Below are 20,651 nucleotides of genomic sequence, written 5' to 3'. Positions count from 1 at the left end.
TATCTGACCTTGCCCTGCTGTAAAAATTGAACAAACTCACTGGTGAACCTAGAACCAACCCAGTTTTGACAATTTTAAAAAGCATCTTGCAATCAAGTCTAGGCCCACACAAGGACCCTTCCCAAATAAAGCTGGTTTCATAGTATTTTTGAAATGTTATCTTCTTACAAGTTTCAACAAATCTTGAAAATTGGTCTATTTCTTTCCGAAAAAGTTACAAAATGCTAACTTTCACCAATGGAAAATGCTTAGGTTGTACAAAAAGTTAAGCATGAAGTACCGTCACAACTTATGTTGACATAACTCAAGAAGATAAAAAAAATGGAAATCCCACTCCCACCCTTCCCCCGGCTCCTCTATTATTGTTACTAAACCCACAGTATCAATATGGAGGTCTTTCTGGCTCCTTCCAGTCTGACCCTTCTCACTTTTAGTTACAATGCTGAGGGGAGGGCGGTGGTGGACATGTTGGAGTTCCTTCCTATTGGTCTACACCCGAGTCAGATCAAGGTCCTTGATGCTCTATCAATCGAGCCGAGACTAGTCGTGAGCAAGGCAAATAGGCTTTTATTGGCAAGAACTTGGAGCCATCCCTGTCGGTGATCTGGTCTGAACTGAGAGCAAGGGGGGAGGAGCCACCGCCTTTATACCCAGACCAGGGGGAGGAGACTTGGGTGGAACCGACAGGGATGTGCCACATATACAGGTAACAGATAGCAGTGGTTCACCACAGTCCTCTAATTGTAGGAGGAATGCATCATGATGAGGGGGTTGGTTGGCAGGATGAGTGATGGTAGGGTGACTGGGTTGCCCTGGCTTTCTTCTCTTCCACCCCCGCTCTTTATGCCTTCATGGGCCTGAACTGGAGCAGGGAGACTCCATCAGTAATGCACGAGACCTTTGGTGACTGGAGGGCACTGGGATTGGGGTATTTTGCAGACAACCAGGAATATTACAACTTCATTTTTCAAAGTTCTCTTTGCTTTGTCAAAGTTATGAAAGAAAAAGGAATAAGGTGATATTGGCAACTAATATTCTTATTGGGGATTGGCTGCAACACTTCGACTGAAGTATGTGATGCAGAAATGAGACTTGATAGAAGTTTTCAAAATCATGAGGGATCTGAACAGCGGGGGAGAAACTATTGCCACTCATGAAAGGATCGAAAATGAGAGCGCACAAATTTAAACCAATTGTCAAAGGAAATAGAAATGAAATGAGAAGTTATTTTTCACGTAGTGAGCGGTTAAGGCCTGAATTACATTGCTTGAATGTGTGGTGGAGGCCACTTCAATTGAGGTATTCAGAAGAGAATTTACACTATTTTACGAAAAGGAACACTAAAAATTTAAAGTTTATTTATTAGTGTCACAAGTAGGCTTACATTAACACTGCAATTAAGTTGCTGTGAAAATCCCCTAGTTGCCACACTCCGGCACCTGTTCAGATACACTGAGGGAGAATTTAGCATGGCCAGTGCACCTAACCAGCACATCTTTCGGACTGTGGGAGGAAACCGGAGCACCCGGAGGAAACCCATGCAGACACGGGGAGAACGTGCAGACTCCGCACAGATAGTGACCCAAGCCGGGAATCGAACCCGGGCTCTGGCGTTGCGAGGCAGCAATGTTAATCAGTGTGCCACTGTGCCACGCACTGCACTGGGTAAAAAGGATGAGTAAGAAGTTTAACAACACCAGGTTAAAGTCCAACAGGTTTATTTGGTAGCAAAAGCCACACAAGCTTTCGAGGCTCTAAGCCCCTTCTTCAGGTGAGTGGGAATTCTGTTCACAAACAGAATTTATAAAGACACAGACTCAATTTACATGAATAATGGTTGGAATGCGAAAGTATTCGCATTCCAACCATTATTCATGTAAATTGAGTCTGTGTCTTTATAAATTCTGTTTGTGAACAGAATTCCCACTCACCTGAAGAAGGGGCTTAGAGCCTCGAAAGCTTGTGTGGCTTTTGCTACCAAATAAACCTGTTGGACTTTAACCTGGTGTTGTTAAACTTCTTACTGTGTTTACCCCAGTCCAACGCCGGAATCTCCACATCATAAAAAGGATGAGGCAGGGGAATGACATTAAATCAAAGGATTGACGCATTTTTTTGTGGGACATGGGCATTTATTGTCCATCCCTTGTTGAACATTGGAGGACAGTTGAGAGTCACATCGCTGTGGCTCTGGAGTGACATGTAGGCCAGACCAGGTAAGGATGGCAGATTTCCTTACCTAAAGGATATTAGTGAACCAGGTTTTTCCGACAATCGACAATGGTTTCGTGGTCATCAGTACATTCTTAATTCCAAATATTTTTATTGAATTCAAATTCCACCATCTGCCTTGGTGTGATTTGAACTTGGGTTCCCAGAACATTAGCGGAGTTTCTGCATTGATTAGTCCAGCAATAATACCACAAGACCATCGCTTTCTCATGAGGCGAGATTAAACAGTTGGGGCTTATACTCGCTAGAGTTCAGAAGGATGAGAGGAGGTGTGATCGAGGTATATAAAATTCTAAAAAGGATTGATAGAATTAACGTTGACCAAGTGTTTCCTCTTATGGGGCAATCTAGAGCAAGAGGTCACAGGTATAGGTTGAGAGGTGGTAGATTTAAAACTGAGATGAGGAGGAACTCCTTCTCGCAGGGGGTGGTGAATTTGTGGAACTGCCCCATGGCATGGAATCTAAATCATTAAACAATTTCAAGAAGGAGATAGATACACTTCCAATAAAAAATGGGTTAAAGGGATATGGGGAACAGGTGGGAAGGTGAATTTGAGACCAGGGAGAGATCAGCCATGATCTGAGTGAATGACGGAACAGGCTCAAAGGGCTGAATTTGCCCACTTCTGCTTCTAATTCCTATGTTCCTACAATGTCGTAGGGTGCAGGTGAGAAGAAATCAAAGGATTCTTTCAGTGCTGTGTAATTCTGATTTTTAATGAAAATATTTTAATTTGCATATTGGATAATTAAAATTATTTTTAAACTAAAGATTTGATTTTTTGAATTAAAAGGATGAATCGCAGAAGCAGAGTAAAAAGCTTCCCCAACTGAATGGCAACCTCAGAGCACCCTCTTCTGGCCAGTGTAAATGATCAGCCACCCTTGTAAATTCAATGATAATTTGAGAGCAGTTTTGTGGACCCAGGCCAAATAGGTACCAGGCTGAAACAATTGTAAACTCCATGTGGAACCTTAACATTGTAATATTTTGCATAACTTTTCTTCTGTAAAAGTTACTCAGTGCACTGAATATAGCTGCAGAAAGTCACAATCTCCATCAAAACAGCAGTTGTGGAGCTTCAGTTGCCTTTGAGAAAACAAATAGCCATGGCTTCTGCATCTGCAATAAGCAAATGTTTCATCAGAGAGTATTCAACAACATTATAGGTGAACGGAATCAATCTTCTCACTCCAAGACCAGTTTTTCAGCAATGATTTGATTTGATTTATTATTGTCACATGTATCAATATATAGTGAAAAGTATTGTCTCTTGCGCACTATACAGAAAAAGCATACTGTACATAGAGAAGGAAAGGAGAGAGTGCAGAATGTAGTGTTGCAGTCATAGCTAGGGTGTAGAGCAAAATCAACTTAATGCGAGGTAGGTCCATTCAAAAGTCTGAAAGCAGCAAGGAAGCAGCTGTTATTGAGTCAGTTGGTACCTATCCTCCGACTTTTGTATCTTTTTCCCGATGGAAGGTGGAAAAGAGTATGTCCAGGGTGCGTGGGGTCCTTGATTATGCTGGCTGCTTTTCCGAGCCAGTGGGACATGTAGATGGAGTCAATAGATGGGAGGCTGGTTTGTGTGATGACTGGACTTCGTTCACGACCGTCTGTAGTTCCTTGCGGTCTTGGACAGAGCAGGGTCCATACCAAGCTGTGATACAACCAGAAAGAATGCTTTCTATGGTGCATCTGTAAAAGTTGGTGAGAGCTGTAGCTGACAGGCCGAATTTCCTTAGTTTTCTGAGAAAATAGAGGCGTTGGTGGGCTTTCTTAACTATAGTGTCGGGATGGGGGACCAGAACACGTTGGTGATCTGGACACCTAAATTAAAAACACTCATTTCATGTGATGAGGTTTGTGTTATGGATCATTTCAGGGGAAAAATACTAAAGAACAAATATATTCTCTCAATCCCCAATTGCTAAACATGGTCCACGATAATGGTACCATGTCATGCAGGGCTGGAGGAAGCTACTTTTCATTGTTGGTTTAGCCAGTGTCCAGTGGAGAGGAGAAATATCCACTGTTCTGATCACAATCTTTTGCTGGAGTGTACATCCATAGCTGTGACAGAGGTTAGGAACAAGTAGACATGATGCCCATCCTGGACTCATATATATTTGCCCAAAGTGATGTAAGTCATGACACTTCTCTTCCAGCATGAAAAACACTTTCCAAGGTCGAGGCAATACAAAAAATATTTGAGGGATTTTTATTCCACTGTATCGCTCTATGATTCTGAATCTTATTGTAACGAAGGTACTGATATTCACTGTGTTTCACAACGCTCGCTACCCTGAGGTAGGATTGTGAGCTGGCAGACGCTTTGTGCAGAATTAACCCTCAAATTTCATTCCAACAACATCATCAATAAGCAATCATTGGCTGCTTTGTGTTGCCCCGATCAAGATTCTGGATAATTGACACGTCGCCAGAAAATGTTTTTAAAATATAATGACAACTTGCATTCCTGATAGTGATTCCCTTCTCACCTCCAGCCTATACATTAATTTTTCTATTTCAACAATGTCACTGTTGTCAATACTCTTTCCAAGCTGCATTATGGCTTCTTGTATTTCCTCTTCGCTGCATTATTCCTGTGTTGAATTGGCCAACTCCTTCTTTCACTCTCAAACCTACGGAACTCTGCTTTTGTCAATCTTTTTTCCTTCTCAAAATCTACAGGCACTTAAACCTACATTTATCATTACCAATTTAACTTCTCATCCACCCTGCCCTTTGCAACCTAGCTGGGTTAAAGTTCAGTCCAAAAATCATCATTGTTTTCATAGTGTCACAGGGATATATGACCCAACTGACTGGGAATATTGCAATGTGAACTGAGACAGAGCAAAAGGGTTAAAAAGGCAAGAGCACTCACTCCAAAGTGAGGTTGAGAAACAAACAAATCACCTTCACGGGACTGTGAGGAGAGACATTTCCAATAATCCAGACAGCCACTGAAACTTGTCAAGAAGATGCATCAAAATGTAATGTAGTGGACATTGAAATAATGACTGCCACAGCCAGAGACTTCCAAAACCTCTTGGAAATACATAATGAGTGAAGAATTTCAAGGCAGTGCTGCCCTTAGAGAAACTTGTGTTAAGAGGTTGAATAGAGGGGTGAACGCAAAATACTGCGGATGCTGGAATCTGAAACAAAAACAGAAAAATGCTGGAAAATCTCAACAGATCTTTAAACTTAGTGACTGGAAATCGTTGTCCAGTCACATAGCACAGGAATGTGTTTACTTTTTTATTTATTAGTGTCACAAGTAGGCTTACATTAACACTGCAATGAAGTTACTGTGAAAATCCTCTAGTCGTCACACTCCGGCACTTGTTCGGGTACACTGAGTGAGAGGAGACCAGCAGAATCATTCAATAGATGCCAGATGTAGTTTTTCCACATACACCTTTGCAGGAAAGAAAGCTGGAACAGAATAGCACAACCTCACACGGGTCAGCACCCCCACCGGAGAATCTAAACCTAGAAGACAGATTGGAAGTCTCCATCTAAGATCACTTGGAGGAGGTGACCTACTCCTCCAAACAACATGACCTCCAACCAAAGAAAGACTCCAACAACACTGAACTGAAAACCCCAAACTCTCACTCAGGCCCTTTAACCACAGAACACGACATTCCCAAAGGAAACAAGTTTCAGGAAGGAGAGCAGTTCAGAAGCCCCCAAAAGGGGATGTCTTGAAGGACGACAACCTACTCCCCCATCCATAATACCCTCCAGCTGACCCGGGTGGACAGCCGCTACTGCCCTAAACTGTTCAATGACACCCTAAAATAAGGGCCAACAAACCAAGACACTCACACCACTCTTGTATATTAAACAAAGCAAACTATCCCATTCTCTAGGTACCTCAAAAGCACTATTTAGGCTATCAACAAGATTCAATCCATTTCCCCTAGAAACCCTAACAACTGAATAATATGCCCTCAATCCATTTCATGAGGCAAGTAGTCAAATAACTACTGCCACTACCTGCGTGGCCAAACCAAAACAGATTAACCTAACAAGGCTAGATATCCAAGGATAATTCAGCCACACCTGGCTTGCACCAGAACCCATTTCCCCTTCTTCAACGCCAGAGATGCCAATGACAAAAAAACCTAATCTTTTCCAGGATACGTGATCTGTCTGTACTTCCTCAGGAAGCAAACAAGGATTCCCTAATCCCAAGATAAGAAAAACATGACCCCAATAGTTTTAATGAGGGATTTTCCTTACCCATGAGGACTTAAGGCCATACCAACCATCTCTATACCAAATCACCCACCTGCCAGTTGTGATGCTACTCATCTAAAATATAAAATGAAGGGTACTAGAAGTTGTACTCTGTGTAAATGCAAGGATTACAACCCATAAAATAAAAACCAGGTAAACACCGCACAACCCTCATGTCACATAACCAACTCAGTATACTTCCCAATGGAAAGCAGGAAACCCACAATTACACTACAGCCTCCCTTGTTCCACTGTCTGAGCACAATGGTGGACGAATACCATCAAACAGCAAAATAGATATAACAGGCAACTAATACCTCTGTGCTTATATCATACTCCCATGTCAGGATAAAAGACAATCACAAATCGGGATTGCAATCTCAAGGGAACAAAGTTCAGGATTAATGATGAACTGCAGGATAATAGAACCATTCATGGAGCTCGTCAAGATCAAAATCATGACAGGATCATCAAAAAGCATCCAGGATCCATGCAGAACTTCACCGAAGCCTCTGTACCTCCATCACATTGTAGTCCTCAGGCCCAGCAAAGAAAAACCCAGACTCCAGTGGGTGGCGAAGATCCGATGTATCCTGCTGCCTCCAACCCTTCTCGACTCACAATGCAAGATCAGTGGTCGGAGTCTTAAACCGACTCCAAGTCTTGAAGACTGGATACAATGTGCTTCATTGAACTCAAGATGCCCAGTCCTCAAATTGAGATTATGAATGCATGGCAGCCAATTCTCGAATTCGGCTAGGAATGCATCTCCAGGACCTCTCGTGAGACCAGGTGAGGAAACTCCTTCTCCGGCCCCATCTCCTCGAGTCAGCTAAGACGTATGGCATACCATGCAGAAGGATTTTCAAGAACTGAAGGTGAGCCTTCACCGAGGAAATTGTTCTCTGCATTGATAGGATTCTCTTCTCTGCTTCATTCATTCTCTTTAGGATATCTCACAGTTCATCAATATGAGCACCAAACATCTGTGCCAGGGAGCCAAGACTGTCATCCACACCTTCACTCATAATGGCAGCCATGATCTTGACACCAACAGCATCACTAAAGCATTGGTCTGCTCACCAGCAAAACCACCACTTCGAACTGGACCCCATCACAAACCAGACCCCATTACAAACTGGACCCCACCCCGGCCGTCTTGAACTGCCTTGATCAAACAAGGACTTTCTTGAATTAACTTGGCTCCCATTTGTCAAATTTAGCCAAGATCTTCCAGGATCATAACCCAGATTATATACATCAGGATCAGATAATTATGGACTGTGCCTTAGAATAAAAAAGATTTAAAAATGAGTGCGAAAATGCTGCAGCTCCCACGCTTACATTGTGACCCCTCCTCCCGGAATTGCATGAGTTTAAAAAATAGGGCGACTTAAACATATTTGAGTAGAAATTTTTTATTGTTCTATTAGCCCTCACCCAACATGTTAGCTGTGTGTGTCCAGGTATTGGGTTATGATGGGGGATTGAAAATGATCAAAGCTTGATCCATTAATTGAAAGAGCAATAGTGTTTCAAAGGTCTCTTTATTATGATCTAGCCAGGTATGAAGCTCCAAGAAATTGTCAAATCAGTTTTTCTCCAGGCAACATTAAACCAGTTCAATCAGGGTTATTGTTCACCAGTGCAAAGGCCAGTATATTTGTATCAAAACAAAGACTGACATATTTTTGAAGTACTGACAAGTGTATTTCAATCATTTATATTTCTCCTGCAATGGAAGCTATATCTTTCAGCCAAACCAGGGCATAACCGTGGAGATCCTAGAAATTATCTTGCTGGGAGAAAACACCAAAAATGTTAAGATTGAAAAATTCCAAAATGCAAACTGTGTTAGGGCATTGAATATATTCTTACATTTTATCTTGTTTGAGCACCAGGCATACCCAACACAGTCACTGGGAGAGTTAGATACAGAATGAAGTTGCCCTATTCAATGTGAGAAATGCCTTATCCGAACCAGCATCCAGCGAGTCATTTCCAGTTCTTGAGAACCATTTTTGTGACTTAAATGGGATTGGTCGTGGATACTAAAATTGACAAAACTCACTGAGACACTCTCCAAAAAGATTACTTTTTTCTGCCTAGATTCAATCATGATTCCAGAATTTTCCAATTGACCAGGTTAACCCTACACCTTGAAAATCTGAGAAAGGGCAAGATGATGTTCAGTTAGAACAGTTTTAATATATGCAATATGAACATTGTTTTCTAAACATATTTTGGTATCATGTTTGCAATCAATAAATTGAATTTCTAGAACGTGTGATTGATTCAAAGATAATATTGCGCACACATATATATATATAAAAATCAGCAGTGGTTAATTGCAGAATTGACTTCATCTTCTTGTGTAAGCTCAAAGATCAAAGCTTAAAGACCAGAAAGTACTGGAAATATTCAATAAGTCTGAAGAAACAATGTTCGGGTTTCAGGTCTTGGACATTTCATCAGAACTGGCAGAAGTTCACTTCTGTTCAGTCTGCAATTACGACACTCAGCTTCCTGCTGTCTGTCATTTCCATTTTCTATCATGCTCACACTCTGACCTGCTGCAGTATTCTAATGAAGCTCGAGGAACTGGGCCTCATCCTTTGACTGGGCACTTTACAGCCTTCTAGAGTCAACACTGAATTTTGTTTCTTTCTCAGTTCTTCTTTATTCCTTTGTTTCCCATTCAGACAGCTGTTATTCGATCATTCACACCTCATCTCGATACTTCTTTTGTTTCTTTACTTGTCCTATTACCGCTCGTTGACTTTTCACCGCGAAACCTTTTATCGTTTAATCTGTCCTGCTCTCTATCCCAATCACAGATTTTAATTTTTATTCTTTTTTCCACCCTTCACTTAGTCAATACTTATTCAATTTTTAACTTTTCTGTCATGGACGGTCACAGGCCTGAAGCGGTTTCTCTCTCCACATACGCTGCTCGCCTCACAGTTTTAACAGTATTTTCTTTACAAATTTCAGATTTTGAGCATCCGTATTTTGATTTCATACTATTCAAAGCTTTCCAGTCCTGAATATTTGCAAACAAAAGTGAGTCCACCTCAGAGACATGTTTTGTCTTCTCAGCTGTGCTCCGTCTCCACAACCTGGTAATGATGCATTGAGCAAAACGATTCCTGGTTTCTGTCTGGGCAGCTAAAACTGAGAGTGTTTCTCCCACTTTTTCTCTCACCAAGTGGCTTGTCATGATTATTTTATAACCAATCTCAACTGCACAGCCATTTGCAGCCATGAACCCACATCATATAACAAGTGCAGCATGACAGGATTTTAATCATCTTAAACACAGTTTTGCAAAGAAAACATTTAGATTAATAATGTTCAAACTTTCTGGGTCAAAGCGGGAAACAGTGATACCAGAGGATGGTACCACAAAAAGAGTTGCTCCAGCTTTAACTTGCACTCTACTGAATTACGTAGTTCAGCTGACAATCAGAATCACAGAAAACTACAGTGCAGAAGAGGCCCTTCAGCCCATCGAGTCTGCATCAACACATGAAAGGTCCTGATCTGCCCACCTAATCCCACTTGCCAGCACTTGGCTCATAGCCTTGAATGTTATGGCGTGCCAAGTACTCATCCAGCATCCAGGTACTTTTTAAAGGATATGAGGCATCCTGCCTCCACCACCCTCCCAGGCAGTGCATTTCAGACTGTCACCACCCTTTGGGTAAAAAGGTTTTTCCTCAAATCCCCCGTAAACTACCCACCCCTCACTTTTAACTTGTATCCCCCTGTCACTGACCCTTCAACTAAGGGGAACAGTTGCTCCCTATCCACTCTATCCATGCCCCTCATAATCTTGAACACCTCAATCAGGTCGCCTCTCAGTCTTCTCTGCTCCAGAGAAAACAACCCAAGCCTATCCAACCTCTCTTCATAACTTAAATGTTCCATCTCAGGCAGCATCCTGCTGAATCTCCTCTGAAGCCCTTCCAAGGCATTCACGTCCTTCCTATAATGTGGCAACCAGAACTGCACACTGCGGCCTCATTGAAATTCTATACAACTCCATCGTAACCTCTCTGCTTTTGTAATCTATAACCCGATTGATAAAGGTGAGTGTGCTATATATGCCTTTTTCACCACCCTATTAACCTGCCTTTCTGCCTTCAGAGATCTATGGACAAACACACCAAGGTCCCTTTGTTCTTCAGAACTTCCCAGTGTCAGACCTTTCATAGTATACTTCCCTGTCAAATTATTCCTTCCAAAGTGCATCACCTCTCACTTTTCAGGGTTAAATTCCATCTGCCACTTATCCATCCATTTGACCATCTCACCTATAGCTTCCTGTAACCCAAGACACTCAACCTCACTGTTAACCACCCGGTCAATCTTTGTTTCATTGGCAAACTTAATGATCCTACCCCCCCCACATTAGTTATTTATGTCATTTATATAAATGAACAATATGGGGCCCAGCACAGATAGATCCCTGTGGTACGCCACTGGTCACTGGCCTCCAGTCACTAAAGCAGCCATCTGTCATCACCCTCTGTCTCCTACCGCTAAGTCAATTGTGAATCCACCTCATCAGATCACCCTGTATCCCATGTGCATTTGCCTTCTTAATAAGTCTCCCATGTGGGACTGTGTCGAAGGTTTTGCTGAAATCCATGTGAACTACATCAACCGCACTACCCTCATCCACACACTTGGTTACAGGCTCAAAAAATTCAATCAAATTTGTTAGGCATGACCTCCCTATGACAAAACCACACTGAATAACCCTGATCAAACTTTGCTTCTCCAAATGAAGATACATTCTCTCCTTCAGAATCTCCTCCAGTAGTTTCCCAACCACAGATGTGAGACTCACTGGTCTATAGTTCCCTGGCTTGTCTCTACAACCTCTTTTCCATAGTGGGACATTAGCTGTTCTTCAATCCTCTGGCACCTCCCCCAGAGAGAAATTATAAATTTGGGTCAGAGCCCCTGCAATTTCCTCCCTCAGCTCCCACAACAGCCTGGGACACAATTCATCCAGACCTGGAGATGTGTCCACTTTTAAGCCCGCCAATACCTTGTCACTCCCCATGACAATTTGCTCTAGAATCTCAGTCTCTCTCTCCAGGTTCCATAACTACCTCCTCATTCTCATGAATGAAGACTACCCTCAGTTCTAAGTTAGAAAGCTGTGGTTCAAGACCTTCATCGTGCAATCAAGACTGACATTTCAGAAACGAGGGAGTAAATTTTTGGAATTATGCACGTCAAAAGAGGGACATCAACCATGGTTGCAAAGTGCATTTGTTATGAGGGTAAGATCAAGCTAGGATATAATGCACAAAGGTTGACACCGCCATCAATCCAATATGAAGGAGGGTGCTGAGGTACCTGAGGATTGGTAGTAACCATGGAACCATGCCCTCACATGTTTCCTCCGCTGAAGATGCTGACAAGTGAAGAAGTGTGCAAGAAGGCATGCACTGAAATTTCAACAAGGACAATTGTAAGCTGGGGCTCATAACCTAGAAAGTTTATGGGAGAATAAACAGTGGCAAGATATGCACCCGAGACTGAGACTGGCAAAAATGGTACAGTTGTATTTTTAATAAATATAATACAAAATTCCAAGTCCATTGAACAAGGTGTAAAACTTTAAAGCTAAAACCTCAAAATGAAGTAACTTTTTTCTAAAACACTGCTAACATTTTTAGTCCACTTTGCAGCAGTGCGCCAGATAGACTTTCTATCTACCACTTGGTGGCAGACATGGTAACATCCACGTCAGTCCACTTTTGTGATTAGTTCCTCAATGTACGCATCAAGCTCATCATCTGTGTTGATTTCAATATCCTGTAAAAGCAAACATAATGATCAATAATTACTAATATCCAGTGCTTCACCACACAATGCTTCACAGAATGAAATGCTTTCTCCTCTCCTGCAGTAGTTGACTCCAGCACAAGTATATTTTCACTTAATCTGCAGCATTTAAATATCTTACACAAGTGTACATTCTTCATAGAATCCCCACAGTGCAGAAGGAAGCCATTCGGCCCATCGAGTATGCACCGACAACAATCCTACCCCAGGCCCTATCCCCATAACCCCACACATTTAATCCCTCTAACCTACACAGCCTGGGACACCAAGGGGCAAGTTAACATGGCCAATCAACCTAACTTTGAAAAGACCTTTTTAAAATGCATGTTTTTCATAAAACTCTTGTTCTCAAGGACCGTGCACAAACACTGAGCATTTGCAACCTGTCATGGAATGCAACATACAAATTTTGGTTCCACAACAGATCTTTTGACCTGAGTTGTGGCGAGGGGATTCCCACAGCCTAACACCACTTCAAATTATGGAAGGGATACAGGACAGAAGGACTCGCGGCCAGTTGTGCCCGTTCAGCTTCTGCAAGAGCAACTCAGCTAGTTCAACTTACCTCTTTTTTCTCAGTAATCCTACAATTTTTTCCTCTTCACATAATTCAATTTTCTTTTAAAAGCCAAATGAGGGAGTATCAGATTTGAACATTTCCTGGAAAATTTGTTTATTGAAATTGGAGGAAAAATATTTTTTAGACTTTGCACTGTCTTTCATGTGATAAGTATCTGAGCTTCCAGCTGTATTTTTGAGAGCTTGGGTGCAGGCACAATGGGCAAAAATTCTCCCATTTTGAGACTAAGTGCCGTGGCAGGGAAGGGAACATGGTGTTTTAACCCGTATTCAATGGGGGGGGGGGGGGGGGGGTTTAAAAGAGTAGCAGCAAAATAATCAAGCAATTATCATTTATCGGAACCCAACATAACTCTCTTCATTGTACACAGACTACACATCTTACTATTCATTAGAACTGAAGTTGGGCCTCCAGGAATATTCCTAGACTGTAAGATGGGCTCCCTCCTGGACACCTAATCTGGAAGATCCAACTGCAGATGCAACACCACCCACTGCTATGGTAATCCAGGGATGTGGGCAGCTGCCGGTAGCTCCAGGCATTGTTCAGCTGAGTTCCAACATCAGCATATCATGTTTTTCGAACAGGTGGCACGCTGGCATGTTTTCTGGCCAGCATCCTGAAGCATCTGGCGCAGGGGTAAGGGGGCGGATGATAGGCCATCATCGGCATCCGATTAACAGGATGCAAATAGGCTTCACGCAGGTGGGTTTTCCCGACCCGAGGATGGTGGGCACCAGCAGAAGATCCTGCTGTAAATTCATGCTGGCATGAAACTGATTTCTGTCTATAATTGCTGTGATGAACACATGTGCTCAAGTTGTGTGATGGAAGGGAATGGCCTCATCCTCTTCTTCATACTATCCCTTGGTGACATCATCTGAAGATATAAAGTCAGCTTCCACTTGTCCATTTGCTACTGAAACTTCAAAGCAGGTTTGTCACTTGCGGACTTAACAATTCCACAGTTCTCCTGGCTGCCCTTCCCAAACTTCATCCAAAACTCTGCGGCCTCTTTCTCAAACCATTTGAAGTCCCACTCACCCTACATTTTCTCTCAATCCCCACTCCCACGCCTCAAATTTAAAATTCTCACATTGGCCTCCTCTTTCCTAACCCTAAACGAGCAGCCTCCGCTAGTCCTACAACTAACCCTGCCTCTAACCGTGGAGAAGTTTGTCCCTCCCAGTTAGTGACAGTGTCATTTGGGGCTGGAGTGCTAGATTCTGGAATTTCCTCCCTAAGCCTTGCTGCATCTTAATCCCCCCTTTCCTCCTTGAAGATAGAACCATAGAAAAGTTACAGCACAGGAGGAGGGCCATTCATCCCAATTTGTCAATGTCAGCCCGAGGATACCAAGTGCCCTTATTAATCCCATCTTCATGCAGCGGCCCATAGCCCTGTAGCTTAGAGCACTTAAGGTGCAGATCCAGGTACTTTTTAAAGATAGTTTCAGGTCTCTGCCATCAGCACCAACTGGGGCAGAGAATTCCAGACACCCACTACCCACTGCAGGAAGAGAGGGGAGGGGGGAGGGCAGAGAGAGAGGGGGGGAGGGCAGAGAGAGAGGGGGGGAGGGCAGAGAGAGAGGGGGGGAGGGCAGAGAGAGAGGGGGGGAGGGCAGAGAGAGAGGGGGGGAGGGCAGAGAGAGAGGGGGGGAGGCAGAGAGAGAGGGGGGGAGGCAGAGAGAGAGGGGGGGAGGCAGAGAGAGAGGGGGGGGAGGCAGAGAGAGAGGGGGGGAGGCAGAGAGAGAGGGGGGGAGGCAGAGAGAGAGGGGGGAGGCAGAGAGGGGGGAGGCAGAGAGAGAGGGGGGAGGCAGAGAGAGAGGGGGGGAGGCAGAGAGAGAGGGGGAGGCAGAGAGAGAGGGGGGAGGCAGAGAGAGAGGGGGGAGGCAGAGAGAGAGGGGGGAGGCAGAGAGAGAAGGGGGAGGCAGAGAGAGAGGGGGGAGGCAGAGAGAGAGGGGTGAGGCAGAGAGAGAGGGGGGAGGCAGAGAGAGAGGGGGGAGGCAGAGAGAGAGGGGGGAGGCAGAGAGAGGGGGGGGGGAGGCAGAGAGAGAGGGGGGGAGGCAGAGAGAGAGGGGGGGAGGCAGAGAGAGAGAGGGGGGGAATCATAGATCATAGAAACCCTACAGTACAGAAAGAGGCCATTCGGCCCATCGAGTCTGCACCGACCACAATCCCACCCAGGCCCTACCCCCATATCCCTACATATTTTACCCGCTACTCCCTCTAATCTACGCATCCCAGGACACTAAGGGGCAATTTTACCATGGCCAATCAACCTAACCCGCACATCTTTGGACTGTGGGAGGAAACCGGAGCACCCGGAGGAAACCCACGCAGACACGAAGAGAATGTGCAAACTCCACACAGACAGTGACCCAAGCTGGGAATCGAACCCAGGTCCCTGGAGCTGTGAAGCAGCAGTGCTAACCACTGTGCTACCCTTATTCACGGTGGTAAAATACTGAACAATTTGATGTAGGCCGTCCACGACAGTCTCTTTATCGAGAGGCAGAGAGAGAGGGGGGGAGGCAGAGAGAGAAAGGGGGGGAGGCAGAGAGAGAGGGGGGGAGGCAGAGAGAGAGGGGGGGGGAGGCAGAGAGAGAGGGGGGGGGAGGCAGAGAGAGAGGGGGGGGGAGGCAGAGAGAGGGGGGGGAGGCAGAGAGAGAGGGGGGGAGGCAGAGAGAGGGGGGGGGAGGCAGAGAGAGAGGGGGGGGAGGCAGAGAGAGAGGGGGGGGAGGCAGAGAGAGAGGGGGGGGAGGCAGAGAGAGAGGGGGGGAGGCAGAGAGAGAAGGGGGGGAGGCAGAGAGAGAAGGGGGGGAGGCAGAGAGAGGGGGGGGAGGCAGAGAGAGAGGGGGGGGAGGCAGAGAGAGGGGGGGGGGAGGCAGAGAGAGAGGGGGGGGAGGCAGAGAGAGAGGGGGGGAGGCAGAGAGAGAGGGGGGGAGGCAGAGAGAGAGGGGGGGAGGCAGAGAGAGAGGGGGGGAGGCAGAGAGAGAGGGGGGGAGGCAGAGAGAGAGTGGGGGAGGCAGAGAGAGAGGGGGGGAGGCAGAGAGAGAGGGGGGGAGGCAGAGAGAGAGGGGGGGAGGCAGAGAGAGAGGGGGGGAGGCAGAGAGAGAGGGGGGGAGGCAGAGAGAGAGGGGGGGAGGCAGAGAGAGAGGGGGGGAGGCAGAGAGAGAGGGGGGGAGGCAGAGAGAGAGGGGGGGAGGCAGAGAGAGAGGGGGGGAGGCAGAGAGAGAGGGGGGGAGGCAGAGAGAGAGGGGGGGAGGCAGAGAGAGAGGGGGGGAGGCAGAGAGGGGGGGAGGCAGAGAGAGAGGGGGGGAGGCAGAGAGAGAGGGGGGGAGGCAGAGAGAGAGGGGGGGAGGCAGAGAGAGAGGGGGGGAGGCAGAGAGAGAGGGGGGGAGGCAGAGAGAGAGGGGGGGAGGCAGAGAGAGAGGGGGGGGAGGCAGAGAGAGAGGGGGGAGGCAGAGAGAGAGGGGGGAGGCAGAGAGAGAGGGGGCAGGCAGTGAGAGAGGGGGTGGAGTGGGGGAGGCAGAGAGAGAGGGGGTGGAGAGGGGGAGGCAGAGAGAGGGGGGGGGCAGAGAGAGAGGGCGTGGAGTGGGGGAGGCAGAGAGAGAGGGGGTGGAGAGGGGGAGGCAGAGAGAGAGGGGGTGGAGAGGGGGAGGCAGAGAGAGAGGGGGTGGCGTGGGGGAGGCAGAGAGAGAGGGGGTGGAGAGGGGGAGGCAGAGAGAGGGGGTGGAGAGGGGGAGGCAGAGAGAGAGGGGGTGGAGTGGGGGAGGCAGAGAGAGAGGGGGTGGAGAGGGGGAGGCAGAGAGGTGCATGTGTGTCTGTGGCTCATTCCCAGTCTCTGGGTTCGCATGCACCTCACCACTAACATACATTCTTACTCACACAGTGGGTGCGGGTGAGTGAGCACCCTGAGAATGGGAGTGAGCTGGATATGCAGATGCTCACTGCCACATACTTGTCTTTATTACTCCTTTAAAAAAATCAATTTATTAATGAGATTCTTTTGCTCAAAAACCTGTTTCCTTTCATGTCAGGTTTTCTTCCTAAAGAAGAATCACTTTCAATGGTGAGTTAAATCTCATCTTTGTGATTCATGCACCAGAACATCCAGATCCCTCTGCAATTCACCATTCAGATAATAAGCATCTTTTACTATATAAACATTATATCCATAACCCTGAACATTTACTCAACAAGTGTTACCTCTTGAACTTTCCTCAACAGCTCCACAATGTTATTCCGCAGTTTACCGAGTTTTTCCTGTGCATCTGTTAGCTCTGCATCATTCTGCTGCAGTTTTTTTTCAGTTGCTCGTACACGCTCTTCAGCCCGTGTCTGGTAGGCAGTGCACAGGTTCTTCAGACCCTCCTCATACTGTTCAAAATAATCTTTCTGTTTTTTTGCGAGAAGAAAAAGATACAATTTCAGGATAGCAGTCACAAGAGAGCAACTTTAATGGATCTGGAATTTTAACCATCCAAAACCTTCCCCTTCAGTGCAAGTACTTTCCCCTCCAAAGGTCAGATCACGAAACGTAGGCACTCAACGCAGGACTGAGCGAATGCTGCACACTCAAAAGCACACTAAATTCGATCAGCAACTTGCCGCGTGAATAGCCTGCCATTCCATTCTGCATCAACTTGTGCTGCTTATGATCCTCCCTTTGTCTACGTCGGATCTGAAGCAGACCAGCAATGTGTTACAGAATGCTAGGATACAAGGCAGGATATTTGGCAATTCTCTATATTTTCAATCATAATTTTGCCATGACAGGGAGTTACCAATTCAAGGCATCAGACTTTCCCAAAATATACGAGGGGGGGGGGGGGGTTTCAGTGGGAAAAATCAGTGATTCAAGAAAAAAAAGCACACACATATATATATATATTATATATATATATATATATATAGCATCCACGTGCATCTAATGAAGTGCTTCATAAATTAATTACTCTTGAAGTACAGTCATGATGTCAGCAAATGCATCAGGTAATTTACAAGAGGATCTAGATAAAAGCAAATTACTGCGGATGCTGGAATCTGAAACCAAAAGAGAAAATGCTGGCAAATCTCAGCAGGTCCGGCAGCATCTGTAAGGAGAGAAAAGAGCTGACGTTTCGAGTCCACACGACCCTTTGTCCAAGAGGATCTTATTAGCACCAAATAAACTGATGACCAGCTAATCTATTCTTTGATGATGCTCATTGAACTTTACTTTGTCAGAAAGTGCCGCGGGCTCTTTTCCATCCACCTGAATAACCGGAACAAAATCTTGGCTTACCACTCAACAAAAAGACAACAAAGCAAATTCAGCCATTTTGAGACTGAGTGCCATGGTGGGGGCAGGAACATGGAATGCTTCCTGCTGCAGAGGATGGTGGGAAAACATGCCAAATCATCTGGCCCCAACCTCATTAATTATGCACTGGTTTTCTTTTACACTGTATTCAGTGATGGGGCAGGTCTGGATGGCGCATAGTCTGCCATTTATGTTTGGGTATCATATTGAAAAAGAGCCCAACATCACTGACCCACTATTGAGGAAAGAAGATGGATCACCTGAATAAGATGACAGATCTCCGAGACCGGAAGATGGACCACCTGGGAACGAAGATGGATCTGCAGGAACATTGAGGCTGGAAGATGGACCCCTTCCAGGACACAGAATCTGGAAGGTCCACCTCCATGTCGATGCACCTTGCTTTGGTGTTCCAGGATCCAAGTGGGATGCCTCCATCCTGAACTCCAGAGGTGGGCCAGGCATTGTTCAACTGCGTCCAGATAGCTGCATGCCATGCTGTTCCAAATGTGTTTCACACCGACATTGCAGAGAATCTGGCACCCGGGGAGGGGGGGTGTGGTCAGGCCTTCATCCCATTGGCGGGATGCAAGTGAGGTTCGCACTGGCCTCTAGCGGGTTTTCTGACCCACCATGATGGGCACCAGCGGAAAATCCCACTGTAAATTCATGCCAGCATGTAACCGATTTCTGGGCCTCCTGCCAGATTCTTCCCTCCACACCGGCCATTGAACCGGCTGGCAGGGACATGGGTGAATTCTACCCAATATCTCAGCACTGTACTGAAGAATAGAACCATAGAAGGCGGCCAAATGGTCCATCTTGTCCATGCTGACCCAATGGCACCCATATTCCTGCACCCGGCCCTTGGTCCTGTATCTTGCAGCACTTAAGGTGCAGGTCCAGGTACTTTTAAAACAAATTTAGGGTCTCTGCCTCCACCACCAACTTGGGCAGCGAATTCCACACACCTACCATTCCCTGCATAAAAAAGTGTTTCCTTGTGTCCCCTCTAATCCTTCTGCCACTTAGCTTGAACCTATGACCTCTGGTTTTTGAACTCTGCCAAGGGAAACAGGTCCTTCCTGTCTACTTTCTCCCTACCCCTCAATTTTGTATACCTCATGTCTCTGTTCCAAGGAAAACAACCCCAACCTCTCCAATCTCTCCCCATAGCTACAATTCTCCAGCCTTCAACGTTCTAGTAAATCTTCTCTGCATCCCCTCCAGAGCAATTCATAGAATACTTCAGTGCAGAAGGAGGCCATTCGGCCCATCGCGTCTGCATCGACCACAATCCCACTCAGGCCTTATCCTCATAGCCCCATACATTTACCCTAGCTAGTCCCCCTGACACTAAGGGGCAATTTTGCATGGCCAATCCACCTAACCTGTACATCTTTGGACTATGGAAAGAAATTGGAGCACCCGGAGGAAACCAATGCAACACAGGGAGAATGTGCAAACTCCACACAGACAGTGACCCAAGCCGGGAATCAAACCCAGGCGCTGTGAGGGAACAGTGCTAACCACTGTGCCACTTCTGAATTACAGAACAGGAACAGGCCCTTCGGCTCTCCAAGCCTGTGTCGATCGTGAACCCGAACTAAACTAAAAAAACCTTCTGCCCTTACTTGGTCCATATCCCTCTAATCCCTCCTGATTCATGTACCCTTAAATGTTGCTAATGTGCCTGCTTCCACCACCACTCTCTGCGTGAAAAACTTTTCCTGCACATCTCCCTTAAACTTTCCCCCTCCCATCTTGAACCTGTGCCCCCTTGTAATTGACATTTCCACCCTGGGAAAAAGCCTCTTGACTATCCACCTTGTCCATGCCCCTCATGCTTTTGGAGACCTCTATCTGGTCTCCCCTCAGCCTCTGTCTTTCCAGTGAAAACAATCCTAGTTTATTCAACTTCTCCTCATAGTCAACACCCTCGAGACCAGGCAACATCCTGGTGAACCTTCTTTGCACTCTCTCCAAAGCTTCCACTTTCTTCTGGCAGTGTGGTGTCCAGAACTGTACGCAATACTCCAAATGTGGCCCAATCAAGGTTTTATACAGCTGCAACATGATTTCCCAACTCTTGTACTCAATGCTCTTTCCGATGAAGACAAGCATGCCACATGCCTTCTTAATCACGTTGACCAGTATTGCCACTTTTAGGGAACTGTGGACCTGCACACCCAGATCCCTCTATGTTAATGTTCTTAAGGGTTCTGCCATTTGCAGTATAATTCAAACCTAAATTTGATCCTCCAAAATGCATCAACTCATACTTGTCCGGATTAAACTCCATCTGACACTTCTGTGCCCAAGTCTCTAATCTCTCTCTATCCTGTTGTATCCTCTGATAATCCCCGCCACTATCAGCAACTCCACCAATCTTCGTGTCATCCGTAAACTT

At 45.9% G+C, this 20,651-nt stretch overlaps 1 protein-coding gene across 1 annotated transcript in view; it reads right to left on the bottom strand.

Annotated features, from left to right (window-relative positions):
- Positions 1-12,058: 12,058 nt before the first annotated feature.
- Positions 12,059-20,651, bottom strand: part of morc2 (MORC family CW-type zinc finger 2) — a 99,820-nt gene continuing 91,227 nt past the window's right edge. Inside the window, exons 25-26 of the mRNA XM_078227350.1 lie at positions 17,146-17,334; positions 12,059-12,324 (exon numbers count right to left, since the gene is read on the bottom strand). Of these exons, the coding sequence (XP_078083476.1) occupies positions 12,256-12,324; positions 17,146-17,334 (258 nt within the window). The 3' untranslated portion in view covers positions 12,059-12,255. The remainder of the gene's footprint in view (positions 12,325-17,145; positions 17,335-20,651) is intronic.

This window comes from Mustelus asterias, chromosome 13 (genome assembly GCF_964213995.1).
Source record: "Mustelus asterias chromosome 13, sMusAst1.hap1.1, whole genome shotgun sequence".
NCBI lineage: Eukaryota > Metazoa > Chordata > Chondrichthyes > Carcharhiniformes > Triakidae > Mustelus > Mustelus asterias.
Note: the sequence above shows the minus strand (reverse complement) of the source record. Positions and strands in the feature narration are given on the sequence as shown.